The sequence below is a fragment of the Varroa jacobsoni genome, unplaced genomic scaffold, assembly GCF_002532875.2.
Source record: "Varroa jacobsoni isolate VJ856 unplaced genomic scaffold, vjacob_1.0 scaffold_738, whole genome shotgun sequence".
NCBI classification, from domain to species: Eukaryota; Metazoa; Arthropoda; class Arachnida; order Mesostigmata; family Varroidae; genus Varroa; species Varroa jacobsoni.
This window is the reverse complement of record NW_019213640.1, coordinates 6,801-28,146: the sequence shown is the minus strand read 5'-3', so window position 1 is coordinate 28,146 and position 21,346 is coordinate 6,801. Positions and strand designations below refer to the sequence as shown.

Genomic DNA, 21,346 nt, shown 5'->3' with positions numbered 1-21,346 from the left:
TCCTTGTGTCATGAGTAACTGTGCTTTTTCCCTGTAAAGAAAACTCAAATTATTTGGCCATCTTAAGAAAAACACCTATATATTATACTGAATAAATCTTCTATCATCGTGTTCTTTATTCGATGCATGCACACCGTTCTCAATGAGCATTTTATTACAAAATATATATACCTTATAGACTCAAAAATGTCATCACATAAATATACCTCATAGTGTCTCAATAGCTAATATGTAACTATTGATTAACAATGAAGCTATGACTTACGTATAAATGTATCTATCCACATATTCACCGTTCTAAATATCGCTCATGTTGGGTAGAAATCGCAACAACAACAACAACAACTAATAATAATAATAATAAAATTAACTGTCACTCATTGCTTTTATCTTCGCCTCCCTTTCCAGTATCTGTATTTTCCGTAACAGAGCCGACGATTCGCTGAGTTGTATTCGGTTTTCATTCTAGGTTGGCTTTTCCGGACAAAACTTCATTGCTTTTGTCCACTCTTACTTAGCACTTACTCAACCCGGGTTTTACTACCAGGAATATACCCTATAGCTTGGTTACTTTGATTTCAGCTTTTGAGAGCACTGAACATTTCATATTATTATATTTATCAGCTCAATTTCAATATTGTAAATCTGATGGCTTACTTATTGGTCACTGGACTTGCCATTATACGTCGTAACTGAGCTAAGAACTGAGAAACGAACTAGCTAGCCTTTTCCCACTTAAATGTAAAGCGAATCTACAGGCAAAGCCTACCTGACCTCAGCTTTTTGTAAAGATAGTATTACAGTAGATAACAATTTTCGCCTTTCGTAAAAGCATTTGTTTTTCTTTCTTAATCTTAAAAGTTAATCTTGTAGATTAATAAGGGGAATATGATTTTATAAAGATTTCGAAGGACAGTTAATAAGGAAGCCGTCCACGATGCTTGAGGTCAGTCCCTATTATAGTTGTTATCATGAAACTGTAAATGCAGTAGATGCACTTCAGAAGCCTCTTTATTGAGAGTGGTGAGTAAGACTGTCGTAAAATTTTGCTAGTTGTTATAATGAGTACACTATGTTTACTTTTTCTCATGGTAAAATAGCGCCACGTTAGAACTGTTGTACGTGTCATTGCTATAGAGGTAATCCTGATCTTGCTGACGTCAGGACCCCATCAATTTAAACACGTCGCCATGGAAAATGAGTATATACAATGTATAGAAAGCGGGAAGTCCTACGCACACACCAAAGAGACAGCTGATCATAATGCAGGTGCTACTAAAGATTGCTCGTGGCTTATGCAGCCCATTAATCGGCCCAATTGGTGGCGGCGATGCTGGTGGGGGCGCTTGTTCCTGAAGTACACGAAGTTTCTCATCCAAATTGGCCATGAAACGCTGAGGGCATAGCTCTTCTCGAGGAGGAGCTTCACGCTGAATTTCGACTTTTCCGGAAATGTCGACCAGCTGACCGGTAACAACTTGCACCCCATTTCGTGGTACGGGTACACGCACCGTCGGCAGGGCTGCCAGCTGTAGTTCGGACGCAATGTTGTTAGCTTGTTTAAGAAGTGCCAGTTTACAGTTATAACGTAGCGCGATGCCGGCCAGAGTGTCTTCAGGTTGAACTTCGTGGGAGATGAAATCAAACCTGGCAAGCGTCGAAGGGAATGAACTACCATGGTAATAGTGATTATGATTACTAATGCTGCTGTTATTGTTAAATTGGTATGGACTTTGTCGGACGCAGCCCAAAGGAATTCTGGTATGCTCTTGTGGTTGTCCTCTATTTCTTAACTGAACCGTTGTCCAAGAATCTGGTTGATCGCCCAGTAATGCTTCCTCTTCAGCTCCCGGCTTTCTTCGCCCCCGGGGCATTTTCCTGTGACGTTACCAGCTGCAGCCCACCGCAGCCACCCGAGCAAGGTCCAGTTGCATGAGGCTGCCGGGGTAAGTAACTTCTAACAATAACAAATCAAGTTGCAAGGGTTCTTGATGGGATTTTGCCCCCTCTTCGACTTTTTAAACAAGCGTTAATTTGTCTTATGATTATTGGTTCTCTCGGCTCCCCAGAAGCCACAGCTGGAAGGGCCGAAAAGCCCGGTTGGTATCCGACCCTGTTCTCCGCATGCCTTAACGTCAAACGCTATGCCTTAATACAGATAGCAGCTATCGACACCCTCATGGGTGACGCTTTGATGCCGCGGGTAATTGCACATTGTAAAAAATATTAATCAATCAAGAGAACCGACAGCTAAAAAACAAATTCGAACACAGGAGCACTCACAATACAGTAATACACCGCTGAGCACCGTCTATCAGCCAATCACGATTACAACAATATAGTTGGTAGCCATCGACAGACAACAGACAGCAGCAGCAAGATGCAACGTAGAAGATATGCATCCCAGACAAGGCTGACCGAGAAGGCGTGTGTCGACTTAATGGAGATGTCCATCAATTGTAATTCATACCAGAATACGCGCGAAATATAGTTCACGTAACAGACATACTAACAGATACATCAGATACATCATCTCTCAGCACCAGAAAAAAGACTGATTAAAGTGCTAATGATTCTTTAATTCGTAAATCTGAGATTCAGAAGGAAACAAGCGAAGAATTATGCCATACGGCCGGAGCGTATTCCAACATGAGCCAATAGGGTAGAGACCGCTAATTAGGATTCGACTGCGTAACGATACCAACTAAAATCACTGGGAACTCAAGTAATAATATTGTAATAAAGACTCGTAAACACACCTCTTTTTGACAATTTTGGCTAAAAGCCAGTTGCCTGAAGCAATCCTTGATCAGCGGCAGTGCAGACATAAAACTAAAAACAATTAGAATGGTAAAAAATGCAAAGTGGTAATAAATTAGAGAATAATAAAATTAGTGCGTAGATCGTTTGATAAAAATATGCATCCAGAAACCGAAATCTAACACTATCTTTAGTGTTTACATTTTTATACCACACACGTAAACTCAAAAGTTAATCGCTTCAGGTTACATGTTTACTAACGTCGCTTAACTAACAGGATTTCCAATTGGCTAGCGTGTCATAAACATCTATCTGTTTATTATTAGGTTCCATTCGAGGGCCGAAAAAAACTGAGTTTTTGTCATTTTTGTGACAACGCGTGAGGATTAGAAAAAGAACTAAAAAGCTAGGAAAAACTATAAGGCCTTTGGATATTTTATAAATTTGAAAAATCCTCATTTAAATTACTTTTTAAAAAATCAGTAATTGTTGCAGTACCTATTTAAAAAAACTGATTAGTTTTTATTTTTATAATTTTTAAAATTTAAAAATTCAAACCGCAAGGCTTTTTCCAACGCTATTACATACATACAGTAGAAACTTTATACGAACTTAAAAAAAATAATTAACAAGCTACGAACAGCTGCACCTAAAAGAGCCCCAGCAGCCGTGACATCGGTCGTTGAGTTGATTTAGTTGAGGCCTAAATTATCCGTTTGAATCTGAAAGCAGATTCGGGCCGTGACGTCATTGTGATTATTTTAAAACTCTCCGTTCTTCTGCAACCACTTGTAGTAATCCCGTTGCGCCACAATTATTGTTACAATAATTTATTTACTGCAATAATCTCTCTGACAAAATTAATTTTATAACTACACGATGCGATCACAAAAAAAAATGACAGACAACACATTATTTTGTAGAAACGTATTTTATTTAAAAACCTATATCTTTAGTTTCTTGTATGTTTTCACATGGCCGCTTCAGTATTAACAGTTCTCTTTTTATTACATCATAACTTATATAACTCTCTTCATCGCACACAAACTTATAATAATTATATGATTATTTCTGTTACATATACGTATGTATCTATAATTTGTTTGTGTGTGTGTGTATTATAATGTTTATAACGCAGTTCATCTCCATTATCTCACTAGATAGACACTCGTGCTGTTTTTTCCCAACGTTACCTTTCCGCTTGAGTTTTTTCAACTCATAGATCTCGATTAATCATAGGCTAAAGACAAACTAATCGAAACTAATGAAAATTACTCTGGGATTGCACATTAGCTCAAAACGAAGTTGCATTATGTATTACTACGGTTGAACTCCTTTATCTCCGTCGTCACCATAATCATTGAATTTATCATTATTATCGTATAAATCGGATCTATTTTTTATTGTTTTTGCAAAAGAAGGTAAAGTAGCTTCCGTTAATTCAGCTTCAGATTCAACTAAGAGCTAACGACAGAAAACAGCTAATTTCGATCATTGCCTATATACTGGGAGAAAGTGCGGGGTTACAAAGATTGACGATAATAGTTGAGAATTATTGACAAATAAACATCATCAGCATCACTATCATTACATTTTGAAATTTTGTAAAGTCGTCCAGCGTAACAGCCATTGTGGTTGGTGTTGTCGCCGACGTGATCTTTGGCCCGTCACAAGAGAATCGCAAAACACATAGTACATCATTGTTTATTGACAACAAAGCAACAAATAAAATGGCACATCCTCACAGACGTAATAATCAAAACTCTGACACATCAGCATTGAAAAACTGCTCTTCATCTCGTACCTTTTCAGCTCCTCTGCAGCTACTGCTTCCTCCACGCTCAACAACAAAAATGGTAATCACTTACATTATCAACGTTATTACTGTTATATTTTATCCTCTTGGTTCCTTATGGTCATATTTATATATGATTATTATTACATATTTGTATTGTTATACTGCACCATGAACCATAGCTCTACCCATGTTTAATTTTGTTGATTTTCTTTTTTTGCAACATTTGGATACCATTTGGAAAAAAAACACTTGTTCTCGTCTATGTCCACCATTCAATACAATTGACCTTTCCTCACTCCAAATATATATGTGTGTATATTTATCTATTACATATGGAACACTCAAGGTCAAACCGCATCTGATGATTGCTAAGCCCCGCAATCTGACCGCTTAATTATGATCGAATTTTCGAGGCCTAAAACGTCAAAGGAGCGACGCCCAGAGCGACGAATCAGCCAATGCATTATACACTCACTACATTTGCCACATTATCATATACAAAAGGACTGCTACTTCACTTTTCCAGTGTTACATCTTTGCATCTTCCGAAATTTAAAAATACTCACAAAGTGTTAGTATCTGGTTATTCTAACCTAAGTCTTATTATCATATGACATGTCACATTAAGCTTAGATTGCAATCGACCACAGTAGCGCTTGTCTCGTAACATTTTGCGTGTCGCAGCAAGAGAAATACGATGTAGCTTTGCTAATTGCCAACGTTGACCAAAGTCTAGTCTTTGTTTTTTGCATTTGGAAGTATCATTAAAATGAAGTTGAGTACTACGTTGGTTCATTAATGTCTCATTTATCGTTTACCGCTTTGTCATGCCTCAAACATCATTCATCAATGTCATTTAAATTGCTATGTAGACTGGTCGCTCAATCTGCGGTCTATCACGTACAAACCGTATCATTTTACAATACTTTGCAATGTGCAATTTTTGTACCGGGATCTGATTCTCAGTCTGGAAAATGCCTTTCTCATTGAGAGACATTATTTTGAGAATAACACAACAGCTCATGACCAGTTAACAGGTTAGTCTGAATGGTAAGCCAGTGATTTTCATTGTTCATATTAACTGAAATCGCTTTGGGTTAGGTCGCCACGCTATTAACAGTCATTTGCAGTCCCTTGTCAACTGTCGGGTGGATCTGGCGGTCGCTTCTGTGTGAAAAGGAAAACAATTCCCTCATACGTTGTCATCATAATGGCAGTGTTCGGTATCTGCCGGAGAAGCTGAGTGGCCAAACCTCGATAGAGCGCCCGAAAGCCTTCTTCATGATACACAAGGGTTAGCGTTTGTATGAAGCCCGTGTATTTACGGCCTTCTTCACGAAGCCGTGTTCGTGCTACTTCGTGAGGGTACGCAATGACACTTGCGCACGTCTTTGAGATCGAACTCGCTATCTGTAAATTTTCTCAACCCCAAGTACAGGTGCGTGTAAGAACAACGATATATCAATAGTAGTAAACATTGTGGTTTTGCCTACTACAATACATTCGTTTGATTTTTGGTAATCGAAATCATGAGAAATATAGCATCGAATCAGTTTACAGAATTCCACTGAAAAGTACCAGGTTTTGCCCTTGCCACAGATATGTATGTGGTTCTCAAAGCTGGACCAAACCAATAACCGGTTGAAAAATATTCAAGTACAGATATATAACGGTCACATGGTAATAGACTAACAAGGGTTGGCCAAAACACTCTGTCAAAAGTGATATCTCAATTTGTACGGCGACTTATCATAATTTGAACTAACTTCATTGTCCTTCGAAAAGTCAAGTATCTCAACTGCGTTATTTAATAAAAGTGTGAGCTTTTGATAAATACGATTTAATAATAACATAACAAAAACAAAAAGGTAAAACGAGATTATAAGTATACGAACCATATAATGCGAGAACCGGTTGCCCTCAGTCTCCTTCGAGCGCAGGAGAGCTTTTACGTGTTCGTAGATAACGAAATGGATAATCGTCTCTGAGATACCGAAATATGACGCTGTGACACCCTGATGAAATACAAGTATAGACCAAACCAATAAAACGTTCTGGTAATACAGTTTCATTTTAGATATACCGGTCATTCAATCAGTATTGAGCAACTCGTTTAGTCTATGTTATGTATTATATATAATGAGGTTACGCGTTCTAGGAAAATTATTGAAGCAGGTACGAGCTTATAGCATACGTTCTTCCTCTCAAAATTAAATAACTTTTCCTAAGACGATATTTATAAGCAATATTATGGAAATATCGTCTTTGATAGGCAATTGTAGCAAGCTGTAGATACATATGTATATACCATTTCCAAACACGTGGTAGTGGAATCGCAAATATCTGAAGAGTGATTCACAATATACAGCATGTGCCGCCTAGATAGAGGATTTTTTTAAGTTCTTAAGGTGAAATTTCCAGTCTAAAAGAGTACTTTGGTCAGGAACAATTACACAAGGGCAAAGAAGACGCGGAAGTGAACTCCGCCTAAAAGCAGATATTGTCGATCAGAGAGCTGAAATTCATCTAAAAACATTAAAATGCATATTTATATCTTTTTATAGATTCGTTATACTGCAAAATTCAAATATATAATTTCTGTAGGTAATACCAAACTTGAAAGATGTTTTCGCTGCTCAAACACTTCAAAAAAAAAAAAGCATTCGGAGGGTTGTATTAACTTTTCGCGATCTTTTCGGATGAAGAAGTGATTACCCTTGATTGAGGTCAATCGAATGATCAGGTGCAGGCTCGTCGACATTTACCCAAGCGTATTTTCATTATGTCCATAACTAGAAATGTATTGGATTATCATCACTCAAATTGCGATGAAACCATACATTCAGATAATTAGAAACAAAATACTACAGAGACCTGTTTTTCAACAGGAGAACGGCTTAATAGCAAACCACGCTCCTAAAATTTTTTTTTTACAGAGCTTGACAGATGTCTAGAAAGAAAGTTCAGTACGTGGGATACGTTTCAGCGAAACGCCTAAAGAAAAAGAAATGCCACGTTCTCAGAGACCGCCAAAAAATATTCTTTTGCTTATTTACAGGCGCAATTTTCAAATGTTACCCATTTCAAGTAAAAATTGGATTTCGGGTAAGAATTAGAGAAATTATCGAGGCAGTTATCAGTTCCATGGAATAAACTAGGTCATCAGAGGTGTGCGTCTATGCGGACGTACTAAAAAAGAACAGAATTTTTTTTCTTATTAAATCTGTAATATTGAAGGCTGGCATGTTTTTCTCAATTTAGACCGCGCATCCTGTTTATGTAGTTTGGGACAACAGAATACCAAGATATGGGCCGAAATTTCGCGAAACTAAATATAGAGGCTAGAGCAAATAACTCTATCAGGATTATTAAAGTCAAAACTCCGAGTTAAGTATTTTTAGCAAATTCTAAGGTTATAATCATTTTTCCGAATTTTCCATCCTAACTCTGAATAAAGCATTATTGTAGACGCACCTTGTAGAAACCCCGAACGCCATGGTGCCGATAAATGTCTTTGATACACTCCGCAGCAGTTTGCCGCTGTCCGTATGTGTTTTCGTCGAGCTGAAGTCGAGTTTTGACGAACCATATTGGATTGGTCAAAGTACATGATACGAAGCCTATTGTCACAGTTATAACATCGGAACCAAAAAAACAAGTAAGATTATTAATATGCAAAATAAAGACTGATATTATTATTACTACCCCTATAATATAATAGAATTTAATATGCAATTACGTACCCGCGGAGGCTGCTGAAATGATATGCGCCAAAGACACGGGAAGATCGGGCGGTAAAACTCCCAGCAGAAATGATTTCGAGTTGGAGTATGTGGCAAAATAGACCGCTCGCGAGGGCGCCACTCCTACGAGGTTTGGACCCAAGCCTTTAAAGAGCGCTCGAGCACCTTCTGTTTCCACTATGTACCTGCTCGCCATTGAGGTTGCAACACGACGAACAACATAAACACACAGCATCAGAACCAAAAAATCACGTTAGAGCGTGGCAAACGCGATCGGCAAAAAAAGGTGATAGCCAACAAGATACTTTTATCAATAGAGAGTAGTTCTGTAATCTGGCACAACAAAGTTAACACTATTTCTGACAAAAATACACTAAAAGAAAGCCAGACTTCTGATAACAGAAACATACTTATTCGAATGTGCTTATATCTGAGAGGACGACTGCAACATTCGTCCTTTTTTTGTTTGAAGTTGAGTACGGAATGAGTAGTACCAACGAAATATACATTTTTTTTTATAAAACCATTTTTTAGGTTAGTAGCCTATTTACTCTTAGACGAGTATAAAAACGAAGAAATGCAACTAAGATTAGTAAATCCAACAATCGAAAGAAACTTTACCGCAAGCACCGCCATAATCCAATGTTTGTCCCACTGGCTGATGTCGCATGAGGCGCTGGGCCTTGGGGGTTGACCCCCGGGTGGGCGTCTCGAGCTCCAAGTTTCGTGCAAAGTCGTTGGAACAGCGTCGGAGGTTCAGGGGGAATATGAAAATGGGACACCGATGATTGAAGACGTGTTTTGACCACTTCTAAGGGGCAGGTCACGATCGCGCCAACAGTCCCGCCCAGGCTAAATTTAAAAGAAGCATATCAAAGAATCAGAAGAACAATTGGAGTATTCTTGTATCTTCAGTAAGATCATTCTAAAGACATACATACTAAAAATGAGCCACTTTTGTAGAAGCGTCTTGAAATATCGGGTTTAGAACACCTATGTCATCGACTTTTGCAAAAGCTCTTCTCTAGGCTAGATAAAATAATTGCCTTAACCAGAGATTTTAAAAATCGAAAAAGTTGCAATAAAATTAGTCTTTCAGTATCAATTAACTTCTGCTTTCGCTTAGGGTCCTTGTAGCAATATCACATACGTGCTACGCGCGCTTAAACTACGCAATATACTCAAGCAACAGTTCTAATTACCTTAAAATTAGTACTAGCACGCAATATGCAATATATTCTACACTTCAACTCAGTCAAAATACGTTATTAATTAGTAATTGCGCGAAATAAGCTGCCAGTAATGGAGTAGGTATTAACTCACTTCTTTAAAAGCCTTACCTGCATCATCACATGTCTTGTAAAAATTCTTAAATAAATCGTATACTTAACTAAAAACCTTAATCTTATTTTCATAAATCACATATAACCAAGCGCACTCGACTAAATTATAGACAAAGCGTGCAATGCACACTTAAAGAATCATCGATCATCTATTCCTTTATAATTGATCGTCAGTTTCGTTCATCTTAGTTGCTTAGATAGATGAAGTAACGTAGTAAGGTATCAAATCATATATATAGGTTAACACTAGATTTATGCTAAACATCAGCGAAAAAATAAAGTTAGGTCTAGTTTATATTATATATGAAATCGTTAGAGCAGAGAACTTTCACTAAAAATTATTGAAAATGCAGAACGTGTGGTGTCCTTTACTGTTTTACTGTAAACTAACTGAACGCGGCCTCTCGGATAAAACAGATTCTGTTTTTGAGGCGCGTGTGACTTGGAAGTCTCTAAAAGATCTTTTAACTAAACTAATGTTTTAGAACATGTACAGCCTAGCCTAGAAATTGCTACCATCAATCGTCACAGTCATGATTGGACGTCTTTATTATGACGTAAGTTATTAAGGTATCACTTGACTTCGAAGCTCTTCGGAGTCGAAAAGAACTTTTACACCTGCCTATGTTCAGACAGGAAAGATAATTTTAAGCTTAAGCAGTATTTTGCCTTGTCCTATTACCTAAAAAGTCTTAATGGGCTTCCTCTAATTTGCCAAAACTCAAGCATCTATTATTCGCCATAATAGCATTAGTTTGACAAAAGGTCGTTGTTTTTTTAGCTTCGCTTCTGCCTTTCCCTTCGCATGAGTCTCGCTTATTATTCCGGTTGCTGATGTACTCCACAAAGGAAAAAAACTTTGCCGTTGAAACCGATTCATTCGCCGAGCGAGGACTTCTGCCTTCTGTTTGCCTTCCTGACTATGCTGCATCGAGCGAGACCAGTGGTTCAAACCGAATGCCGGGTAAGCAAAATTTCCCACTAGAGGTTTGTTAGCGATCTCTAGATTACCAAAGCAATATGTGATGTTGTGCTTTCACGCAGCGAAATAGGAATCTTAGCTTACAGGATATAAGCTCCTTCTCACTCTCAACATATTCAGAAAGGCAGTTTTTGGTCCTGAATATTTTGTCGTGTACCGGCTACTCCAAGTCTGGTTTGTTTTTAACGGGTATCATTACCGCTAAATATCTTTTGTGGAAATTACTTGCCTCGCCTGACAGTCTAAACAATCTTCCTGAAAGCTTTCAACGATGTTCTATCCAACCATCTGTTGGCTCCGATGGAAACTTCTTTTCAACCTAATATATAGTTACAAAAAATGGCTACGACAAAAATATTTACTAAGTACTAAATCGTTTCTCGTAATAAATAATTTACCAAAAAAAGACCGCGTTATCAATAGTTAACTCCGGCTAATACAATTGGCAAAGTAATTTTTTTATTTACGTGTAGGCGTTTTCACCTAGGAAAACACTTCCCCTGGGACCGAAAAGCACTCCTACATGGCAGATAGGTTTTGATACAAACGGCAATAGAATCAGAGTCGGTTAATTAGATGAGAACCTAATATAGCTATAGGGACACAGCATGCGTGTTGTACCACTTTCATAAGCTTGTCCTACGTCCGTCATGACATTATTAATACAATCCTTGACTAATAGTAGTCTCAGTGACCAATTGGTTCTCCAATCGTAGATAGGAGACGAGCCCATCAAAAGTATTTATCCCTGTATATGAGCAGTCTCTTACTATTACTCTAATAGCATGTACAAACAAAGACGTAGGTTGTAAATTTAAATAAATCATTATATATATATATATATATATATATATATATATATATATTGTAGAAAGGGAGAGAGAGACATATTATTTGTTTAGCATGTCAGCAATAGGACAATAAAAGCAAAACAGTCTCAGTAGCAGATAGATTCTAACGGTAATGTTTCTCTCTGTTAGCTGTTAGGGCGAGTCCCTTTTCTACCGTTCAACATTGAAAGAATGGCCTTTCTGCGGCTGCTGTACCGTCATTATATTGAGATGTTTTCCATAAACATTTAGATCTATCTCTATAGCCCACGGTTTGCCTATCTGGCTCATAGATCAAAGGCCCGTTCGGGACCACCTGCAATCGCTGCTTGAAATTCGTGCATTTAAAAGGAGAGCGCCCGCACGACCTTCTCAATGCGCGAACAGACGTGTGATTGCATTTTACCAGGTATATGCATGGATGCAACTATCAATAGTCAATGTATAACATGTACGTGTCATAAAGGTTATAGTAATATAGCTCGTGATAAAGAGTCACTTCGCAACAATCTTTTCACAAACGCATATATTTTATCCAGTAATTCACTATAGGAGTACTGACTCTACGATCAGTCGATTGCTTCACACGGTCGGCTAAGATCGAAATACACATCATCACTATCAGGGCAGCAAAAAAAGCAAAAGCTCTTTAATATGATAGATTTTCTCTTAATAGTCAGTCGAAACATAGATAAACAAACTTCTGATCAAGAATACAGGGTAAAATACTTTGTCACAAAGGTAAATAAATGAAACACACAAATCAAATATATACAATATACACAATGACAGGAAAGCTCCACCATTCGAGCAGGAGGTATTTGTACCGCACTTTATGAATGTGCTGTGAAGAAACGTTACAGAAAATGTCCTTAATTTAATCGCAACACTCATCATTCGTTGCTCGAAATGTAAATGATTGTTTAGAGCAAATAATAAAATAATCATTGGGTTTCAGCGGCTTTGGTTATGTGAGAGAACGTGAAATCAGGGTCCGAATACAAATTGTGGAACAACTGAGTCGAACTTACCCTCCGGCAATCAGATGTACAAAGGCATCGTGATGCGTCATAACATCACTCTGCACGGCCGACCCGTCTCCACCTGCTGAAGCACATCACCCACGGGGCACACCAGCAGCTCAAATGGACGGCACTGTCCTCTGCACGCTGATGGCTCTGAACTCCTTCTTCTGACGTGGACCCTGCTTAAACACTCACAGCACGACGAACTGATGTGTGATCAAACGTATGAAGTTCGTAGGCAGATATATATGTGTATATATATCCACGAGCTCTTCAGCACCTATACGTTGAGGGAAGAGGTCCTCAGAAAGAGATTCACATACACGGCCACGCACAGTCGCGATAGATACAAACAGCACACAAACGCACCCACGCTATTATTCACGTTTTTTATTTCTTTCTTTGCTCGTTCGTTTCTTTTTAAATGGCGCCGTCGTTTATTACACGGATGCTGAAGCTGCTGCTACTGTTGACTGTTGTTTCTGTTACTTACAGTCTGTTCTCTCCTTCTGATGATGGCCACTGTCTTTTACCTTCCTCGCTATTTGCAACAGAAAAACGATGAGTTATAGTCGCAGATGATCGGCCGCTGGCAGCACTCCTGACTGGTCCTGACTGTTGGCGCTGGCAACTCATGTGCGCGACGACTCTTCACTGTTGTTGTTAATGGAGATGTTATAAAGTGTTCCAGATGACGAGATAAGAACACCGTGGCTGGTGATTGCCAATATATTAATTCACACGCTTCCCATAACTGTATCGTATCTACCTCGAACCAGTTACATTGATCGTAATGATGGTACGATATTAGTTGGTTGATGATGACACAACCTCTGCAATTACAATAACAATTCATACTATACGATAAACGTGGGCAATAATCACAGTCGCAGCACCAGCGTAAATATTTACTGGTAGTTCGGGAAAGGGAAGAGGCTGTAACGAGTGTTCTAGCGCAATCTATTTTCGTAAAAACAAGGCTACAAACAATCTGACGACAATGACACTATGAGAGAGGGGGACACGTACAGCCAAACAAACAGAAACACATAAATAAATGCTGTCCGTATTTCGCCGTTGATTCGCCACTGTATGGAAGTAGCTATTCGGCGCGCCTCGAGCCAAACACACACACGCACACCCGAATCAGACACAGCACGGTCAACAGAAGCACCCATCAAGAGCACGCATCACTGATGGATGGGCGCAGTTGTTGTTGTTGTTGTTGTCGTCGTCGTCGAAACAGTATTATAGTAGCAGAATTAATAACAACTAAAGTGAACAAACAAACCTCTCCGAATCATTTGAACTAGTACCAGTGTCTATACCATATTCGGAATCCTGGAACTCTCAACAACAACAATAATAACAACAACAACAAGAGTCGTCTTCTACCGGGACCGCAACAAATCACGATATTACTTCGAAAAGGATCATCGAGACGTTACCGTTGCGCTGCAGTAATAGCTTCGTGTACTCGATACGTACCAACTCTCGAACACTGACCCGCAATACAACAGCATCCAACAGATACAGTCATTTCCTCACGTACTCACTCACTTAATCGAAACATTAGATGTGCGACGGAACCAAATGCAGCCGAACAGGTAACATTAAAACTACCGTAACACAATGACTCCGCGATATGGACCACTGCTGAGCTTCCTCTGGCAAGCCAACTTACAGCCACTGTAATTAGATGATAAGAAAACAAAAGAATAAAGATAGAATCATAGAGCAGATCTACTATTACGGCAATAAGCAAGGGGCCGGTTATGTCACTAGCGCTCCTAATTGTTTTCATCTTTTTCTTACTAATTGCCCTAGCAGCAGAAGTGAATGCCAATAGTGCACTTTACGTATTATTAGCTTAAACGATAGCAACGCTTTTGCTTGTAATAGTTTTGTTAGTTGTAGTCGTGGAGAGTTGCGTATCTGAGCCAAGCTGTTACCACTGTTGTTGCCGCTGAATGCACCTCTTCTATTGCCTCCACAACCAGCGGCCGATCTTTACGCTTTCGCGAGTGCAGTGAAGACCAAAGTAATAAGGACCAACAAAGTATCTGCGACTGCTACCAGCAAAAGCGGTGGGTGGCCGGGCGGGCGGTCAGGCAGCCAGCCAGGAAGCTCGTTGCGCCTGTCGTGGACGCCGCTTCTTTCTCACTTAGCAACGCTAGAGATTCTGTTTAAGAATTAGTGTGGCAGATACACAGACAGCCCTCAAACAGTCTCATAAGTCGTACAGACCCGTGTGAAACAATTACAAACGGAACGCCGCAACTGCAGGACGTCAATAGCAGGTGTGGTTTCAGCAAATTCAATAACATCAACAGAGCGGATCTCTAAATGAGAGAAAGAGTGACTAAAAAAAATGCCACCATAAATTGGCGCCGTCTGCTAGCAGTTGGTCAACTGCTGTGTGTACCGAGTGCTGCGACTGCGTATCATAACCTGCCTACATATAAGACCCGGTAACAAAATTACGACCGAATAAATAGGTGAACCAATGATATGACAAGTAGACGAGTCGTACTGGTCTAAGGGAAAAATTACACGTATCTCCTTTCCATTTTTTTGTCTTATTGTCCTTTCCAACTGGAATGACTCTCACCCTTGGGAAGTAAATAGTTCTTCATTCTGCTTCAGTGCTAACTATACAGAATGCAGATTTCAGCTTAATGGTTTCTAAAAATAGTGAGAAATTTTACGAGCACTCATCAAAATAATGCGTTTTCAATGACTGATTGCACATACTTATACAATTACTAATGAGCACTAATGGTTCATGCTAAAACTTAACAAATGAAGTCTCAAAGAGCGCGAAATTTAAAAACGGCGAATGCGCGCGATACGAGCAATTATCGCGAAATTGGCGCACATTGCAATTCCTGCCATCTTCAGTCATTTCGTCAACTCGATCTACGAATAGAACATTACAGCAGTTGATATAGATCTTATTAGAATGTAAATCCATCGAAATCTTTTGGCGGCACTAGGATGGCTCCTGCCGCGTATGTGAGTTTCACGTGTGCCAGACGTGTCTGTCATGGATAATCTTCAACCCAAGGTAGTCTGGGGTGGGTGGTCTCCATAGTAACGCTGTGAGGTTGCCGCCGACTCTGCGTGATAGTTATTCAGCCAGCCACCCAAACCGAACGCCCGCCCGCTCGTCCGTCCGTTAAGCATTGAGAGTGAGTCCGCTTACTGTTTTCATTAGATTTGCCTGCGGGCCGCAGGCAGGCTGCTACGATTCCTTGGGTTGTAGGTCTCGGGTCGTTGGGTGTAGGCACCCGAAAACAGAAACCCTAATGGGTTTTTAACCCGCGTGCCGCTTCTCCGACGAAGCAATGGCCCTGAACAGCGAAGAGGCCGACGTGGAACTGCGCGATGCCGTTCTCCAGGTTCTTGAGGAATCTGGTGCCCTCAACAAGATCAAGGCAAGTACATGTATAAAAAGAGTGTAGTAGTGTCAGTCAAAGAAATCAAGTGGGCTCGACGGAATCGAGATGTAAAATATGGTAGTGGTCTAGTTCTCAATTGCTTCACAAACTCGTCAGATCCGCTTCATTCATCCGTGTTCGTTTTGTTGCTAAATTTAATAAATTGTTTGTGTTGAACATAGATACAATTTTACTTATATATGCAGAAAAGTGGGTAACAACGCAGTGTGTGTATTGGCTTAATGAGAAGTCTAAGTATAGCCCTGCGCACTGGAAGGAGTAACTGATGGTAGTCAACAGATGTGTTTCTGGTGTTGCTTTCAATTAGCTTCGGAAGCAATCTTTCTTCGACATATGGATCACTTACAGATTACAAATTCAGGTTGTAATGTCACCCATCTGCATCTATAGTGACTTACTTACTCATTTCGACTGCGTTCTCTATTAAGGATATTGTTCACTACATTAATCGTTGATACCTAAAGATTATCAAAATGTTTCGGATACTTGCGCAAGTCTTTTTCTCGCCCTGTTTCGTTGTAAGGGAACCGTGTAGTATACATTTAGTTTGATATTTGTATCCAGCCGTTCAATATGAATATCGGAAATCGAGAAATCCTATAAAAGATAATCCATTTCGTGTTAGAAGAACACCAACCATTTATTTAAATGCCCACATGGACTGTAGGACGTAATATTAATTCAGCGACGAATTCATCATGTTTTCCAGCGCAGGCTGAGTTGCGCTGTCGAGTGTTCCAAGCTCTGTATGATTCTAAGCAGTTGCGAGAACGCGTGCCCCGTTCGCGGACGTCACATTTTCTCACGCACTCAGGGACCACTGAGGGTCGGCTAATTCTTTCGCTCGTAAAAGACTTACTTCAGCAATTAGATCTCAGCTTTACTCTTTCTGTCTTCGATGTCGAAGTGAATAAGGCTCAGGTAGGACGGAAAGATGACCAGGCAATATTTGGAAGGACCGCGTTACACTAAGCAAAACAATTTTGAAATCATGTAGTAAAAAAATTTAGCTGAGAAGTACGTATGTTATATGGTTAGATCCTTCTAAAACGTATGGCTATGTGCTGAAGCTTTTGTAAGCTCAATCAAATCACAGAAGCTATCCCCTTATACGTGCCTTATTCTATTTCTTATAGACGAAATTTTTTTTATCATTGTTCCGCACAGCTCTATATTGCTAATGCTAGCTCTAATCAAATAAACTGAAATTACCCATAACAAGTAGGACATCGTATCGTAGACGCGGTAGCTGCTTTTTGCAAGAATTGCCTTGAGACGAGACATTGCGCAACATGTATTACCGCTTCATCAACGTTTTCTGGCTTGTCGTGTCTTATGAAATACGTATGGATCACTCCTTATGTTTCCCTCAATTTTTTCTATTCTATAGGATCTAATGAGTTAGACATGTATTAACTACCAGGCTGTTTACAACACAGCTAGGGGTGTCGTTATGTGACCGTGTCACTAGGAAACGGTTGCCTCCAACTTTGCAAGTCGACCGCTACTCAATTTCGAAACATCTAATTCAGTGATACTTTTTCGGGCATAAGGCTCATTTGTTAAAGAAAGTATAAAAACTTTTACTATAAATATTGAAACAGGTAAGAGGCAATATTATATTCATTTAAAGAAAATCTAGTATTGTATGTGCCGCATTGATCATATCATGCGATTAGAGATTAATACTATCAAGCCCGGAGTTTTTGATAGACATGTGGCGGAGCTTGTATATAGAAACGCATCGCGTCGCTTTGGAAAATGTAGCACTGGTCTCAGACAATGTATAGCAAATGTACCTATTAATTCGAAAATAGACTATGGCATGCATTAGTTGAACATCACGAATCGATCCCTCATTGTTATTATGATATAGCCGTAGTTAAACTAGTAATTATTGTCCACTCTCTGTTACTAATTTTGATAATTTGATTGCGCATATTTTGTATATTGAGTAGCACCGAATGCTGGCGATGGGTTAGGCATGCTATTTGTAATTTAATTGTTAAAATTATTTTTATTAATGTTATATTTTAATTAATTATTAATTAAATATAATAATTTTCTACCGTGTATAAATCCTTAACAGCAAAATTCGAACTAGTGAAGCCCACTTAGTAGTTAATCTCAAATATTAGCGACGCCATTTGAAGCCTTTCCTCAATTGTCTGTCGCATATGAGCCGCTAATGCTTTTCTATTGATTTTTGCGTTGCGCCTAGAAGTTAGCATTCAATTAATGGTTAACAACAAACCAATATTGTATACGATATATTGTATGATAACCATGACGAAATTCGTGCTGCTAGAAAAAAAAACAGTAGAGTGGTACGGTTCAGTACATTAATGCATTTTGATCAGTAAAATCGTGACTGTTTAACAAAAATGTTAAGTGAATATACGCGCCTATACATAATTGTTTAGCTATTAGAGTAGCCGCATTGGTTCTTATCTATTAGTTAGAGTGCATTGTTCTGCACCGTGGCTCGAATATTCCTTACTCCCTGTGCTTGTGCCTACTAACACTTCACAGACACCGCTGCTGTCACGAAAGGAGATGGCGGCTGCGCTCAATGTGGACATCACTACAAAGACCAGTCTGGCCGATGAACCTTTACTTTCCTCGCTTGTCAAGTCCGCATTGAAGCAAAAGGATTCCTCCATGGAACACACCAGCGCAGACCACCTCATTCGGCGAACCAGCCTGCAACTCAATGCATCCGACGTTCGAAGTATGTTCGCCGAACAGTCGTTCTTTGCCCAGCTGGACAAAGGCGACGATGTTCAGCAATCTGAAACGACGGATATGGACGCAGAGGGATACGAGGACAAAGAGACTGCTAATACAGTAAAGATTGCCGCAGAAACTACGGGTTCTCTAAAACACGAACTCAAAGAGGATCAGCCAACAGACGAACAAGATATCGCGACGAAAGGTCCCGAAAAAAACAATGAGGTCGAAGTAACGATCAGCCCACCGCGATCGCCAGAGAAGGTTGCTACTGATGCCAAAAAGACTCCCGGTGGGAAACTCTCCCCGCTTAAGCCCCTTTCTTCACTCAAAGACCTTCCGAAACTTCAAGCCCCTTCGAAACTACCCAGTGAGTTAATGTTAAAATACAGATCTTCGAGAAGAATGTTATAAGTAGTATCAGTTACTCGCAGCTGATGGATCCGTTTTAATAAGCCCGAAAGGGAAAGATTTGGCGTATTTGCTACTAATGCCTACTTTCTACGACTGAAGCATATAGGGCTTTCCACGCAAACGATTAGCTATTTTCAAGCTTCAGGAATTGCAATTTGAACGATTACAATTGTTGATGGTAGTTCCTAACGCTTAGTTGCGATCGATCATTGTAGTATCATTCTGATCTAGGAACAAATTCTTTCCTTCGCGAGGACTACCAGTACGTAATGTTGTGATTTCGAGAGAATAGATATAAGGACGAAGCTAGTATCTGTTATTGATTTTTGAAACATCCCTTAACATGCTACTGAAATAGTCTGCCTAGATATGTGAACATTACACGTTAATAATATACTTCAAACAAAAAGGTTTAGTAAGTACTTTGCAGTCAGTATATTTAGTACTCCTGCTAATAGACCGTACTGATAAGAAAAAAGGTTATCGACGTAACTGTATGGCTTAAGAAGCTGCAGCGTAAATATCGTTGATGTAAACATGTCGGCCTTAATTTTTGCTACTTTGTACTTACACTGTCCTCAAGTATAGTTACCCATAGTTCTCTAGTATAGGAAGTGGAAATCTCCTTTCTGTTGCGATTATTTTAAGCAATTGGAACTAACCAGGTTTTGTACTAAAATAGTTACTTGGGGCACATTGAAGTGCCATGCCATTAAAAAGCAAAAAAAACATACAAATGGGGTAACGTAAAAAGAGTACCATACTACGAGAAGCAATACGCGGCAAAATAAAACGTCACAAATATAAGAGAACCTTAACTTCAGCGTCATTCAACCTCAAATAAGCTCTCGCGTTTGCTGATGTCAGAAAAATGCGAGTCATCGGCAAATCGATAACGACTTACGGCGTACGTTAATGGGCGTCGGTTAAGCGGAGTCCTGGTAAAAACTAATTTCTCCAAAATATTTCATACTGTTCAACAGTAAAATGTGTGTACAAGGAAAAATACCAAAGTTAAATTAGATTACTTCAGCGAACTGCATTCCAAAAACAACTGACCTAAACACAGCAGAATTAGATTGTATCCATGAATTTGAGTTGTAAGCTCCTTTACAAAAGTTTTTGCATCTGTTTTTCTTCGCTGAGTTGATCTTAGAATCCGTACTGAATTCATTTGGTGTTTATAGCTTTGTAACATGAAATAGCAACCAGAGTTGCAATAGATCTATTTATGAATAACCAAGAAATGTAGAAACATCCTTATACAGTTGAAAGAGAGATGGTTCGTACAGTTGAATTGATATAATGTTACAGTGTCTACATATGAAATTTACATAGATAACAGGACACTACCTTATTGAAGCGTCTATATTTTATGTTTAAGCGCACAGCACATTCTTTAATGTGTGTTTCCTAACTCACCCTCTGTACAGCACTCCTGTATGACGTTAATAATGTGTCGTCGCTACAAATCTAATCTGACAGTGCAGACATGCAGTTGTTTTTTTATCAATTGTCAAGTAGCGCAGTTGCTTTCGCCAGCTATCAATATGTTATGTAATTTGTTGGTCAGGTCTGAAGCGGCCACCTCCTGATCCAGTGAAGCCGTTGGAAGGGGACAGCGGTGATGATGTCGAATCTCTCGGAGAAGACCTGACCTCATTAGGATCAGATTCAGCCACAACCACTCTTGAAGTATCAGTCTCCTTGGCAGAAATACCTGGAGGTGACTACGTCGAAAACACCATAGATGTTCGCTAATGAAGACGGTCACTGGAGGTAACAACAGAGAAGTGTGTCCTCGTCAACCACTGCGCTAGAAACATAATAAATGCAACAAAGCTTTAAAGATGGTAATTAAAATGATTAGCAACTAGAACAGTGAATGTATCGGGGACTATTGCCTTAAATTTCGTCCTGCGCTTTTTAGCTGTGGCTATCCATAGTACTGAATGAATAGAACTTGTTCGCTTATTCATGATGATTATGCGCAGCTCGGGACAATGCTCCGATCTCCGATCTTTTCATGGAGAATCTATGCATCATCAATAGTAAACCTGGTAACTCAGTGAATGCTATGCTATGTTAATTAAAGAAATGATAGTTATTAAAAAGTACCTTGGCTATAATCTACTCAAAATAGAAATGCGTAGTGGCTAGTCGTTTGCTTAGTAGCTATAGCTACTAGTTTATGTTGATTAACATGATTGGCGCAAGGTTAGTCATTGACACACGGTCCTTAATGGAATCAGGTCGGCAT

At 39.3% G+C, this 21,346-nt stretch overlaps 3 protein-coding genes across 7 annotated transcripts; 1 reads left to right on the top strand and 2 right to left on the bottom strand.

Annotated features, from left to right (window-relative positions):
* Positions 1 to 80: 80 nt before the first annotated feature.
* On the bottom strand, positions 81 to 2,369 carry LOC111263159 (uncharacterized). The gene has a single exon (XM_086969474.1). It carries the CDS (start codon positions 1,872 to 1,874, stop codon positions 1,161 to 1,163), a length of 714 nt encoding a protein of 237 aa, XP_086825600.1. The 5' UTR covers positions 1,875 to 2,369; the 3' UTR covers positions 81 to 1,160.
* A 1,303-nt stretch (positions 2,370 to 3,672) lies between these two features.
* On the bottom strand, positions 3,673 to 15,398 carry Rim2 (replication in mitochondria 2). 4 transcript variants are annotated; one of them, XM_022837973.2, is made up of 9 exons: positions 14,434 to 15,398; positions 13,970 to 14,170; positions 12,975 to 13,314; positions 12,488 to 12,660; positions 8,923 to 9,153; positions 8,302 to 8,486; positions 8,033 to 8,178; positions 6,454 to 6,573; positions 3,673 to 5,968 (listed from the first exon to the last, which is right to left on the bottom strand). In XM_022837973.2, the coding sequence occupies exons 4-9, from the start codon at positions 12,526 to 12,528 to the stop codon at positions 5,696 to 5,698; spliced, it is 996 nt and encodes a 331-aa protein (XP_022693708.1). In that variant the 5' UTR covers positions 12,529 to 12,660; positions 12,975 to 13,314; positions 13,970 to 14,170; positions 14,434 to 15,398; the 3' UTR covers positions 3,673 to 5,695. The 4 variants fall into 4 exon arrangements, with proteins under 4 accessions (XP_022693708.1, XP_022693706.1, XP_022693705.1 ...); XM_022837971.2 differs by having other exon boundaries at positions 12,488 to 13,135; XM_022837970.2 differs by having other exon boundaries at positions 12,488 to 13,314; positions 14,042 to 14,170.
* Positions 15,399 to 15,687: 289 nt separating this feature from the next.
* LOC111263129 (uncharacterized) lies at positions 15,688 to 20,935 on the top strand. Of its 2 annotated transcripts, XM_022837968.2 has the most exons (4): positions 15,688 to 15,918; positions 16,657 to 16,863; positions 18,475 to 19,042; positions 20,660 to 20,935. In XM_022837968.2, the coding sequence occupies exons 1-4, from the start codon at positions 15,829 to 15,831 to the stop codon at positions 20,845 to 20,847; spliced, it is 1,053 nt and encodes a 350-aa protein (XP_022693703.1). In that variant the 5' UTR covers positions 15,688 to 15,828; the 3' UTR covers positions 20,848 to 20,935. The 2 variants fall into 2 exon arrangements, with proteins under 2 accessions (XP_022693703.1, XP_022693704.1); XM_022837969.2 differs by lacking the exon at positions 16,657 to 16,863.
* Positions 20,936 to 21,346: the final 411 nt, after the last annotated feature.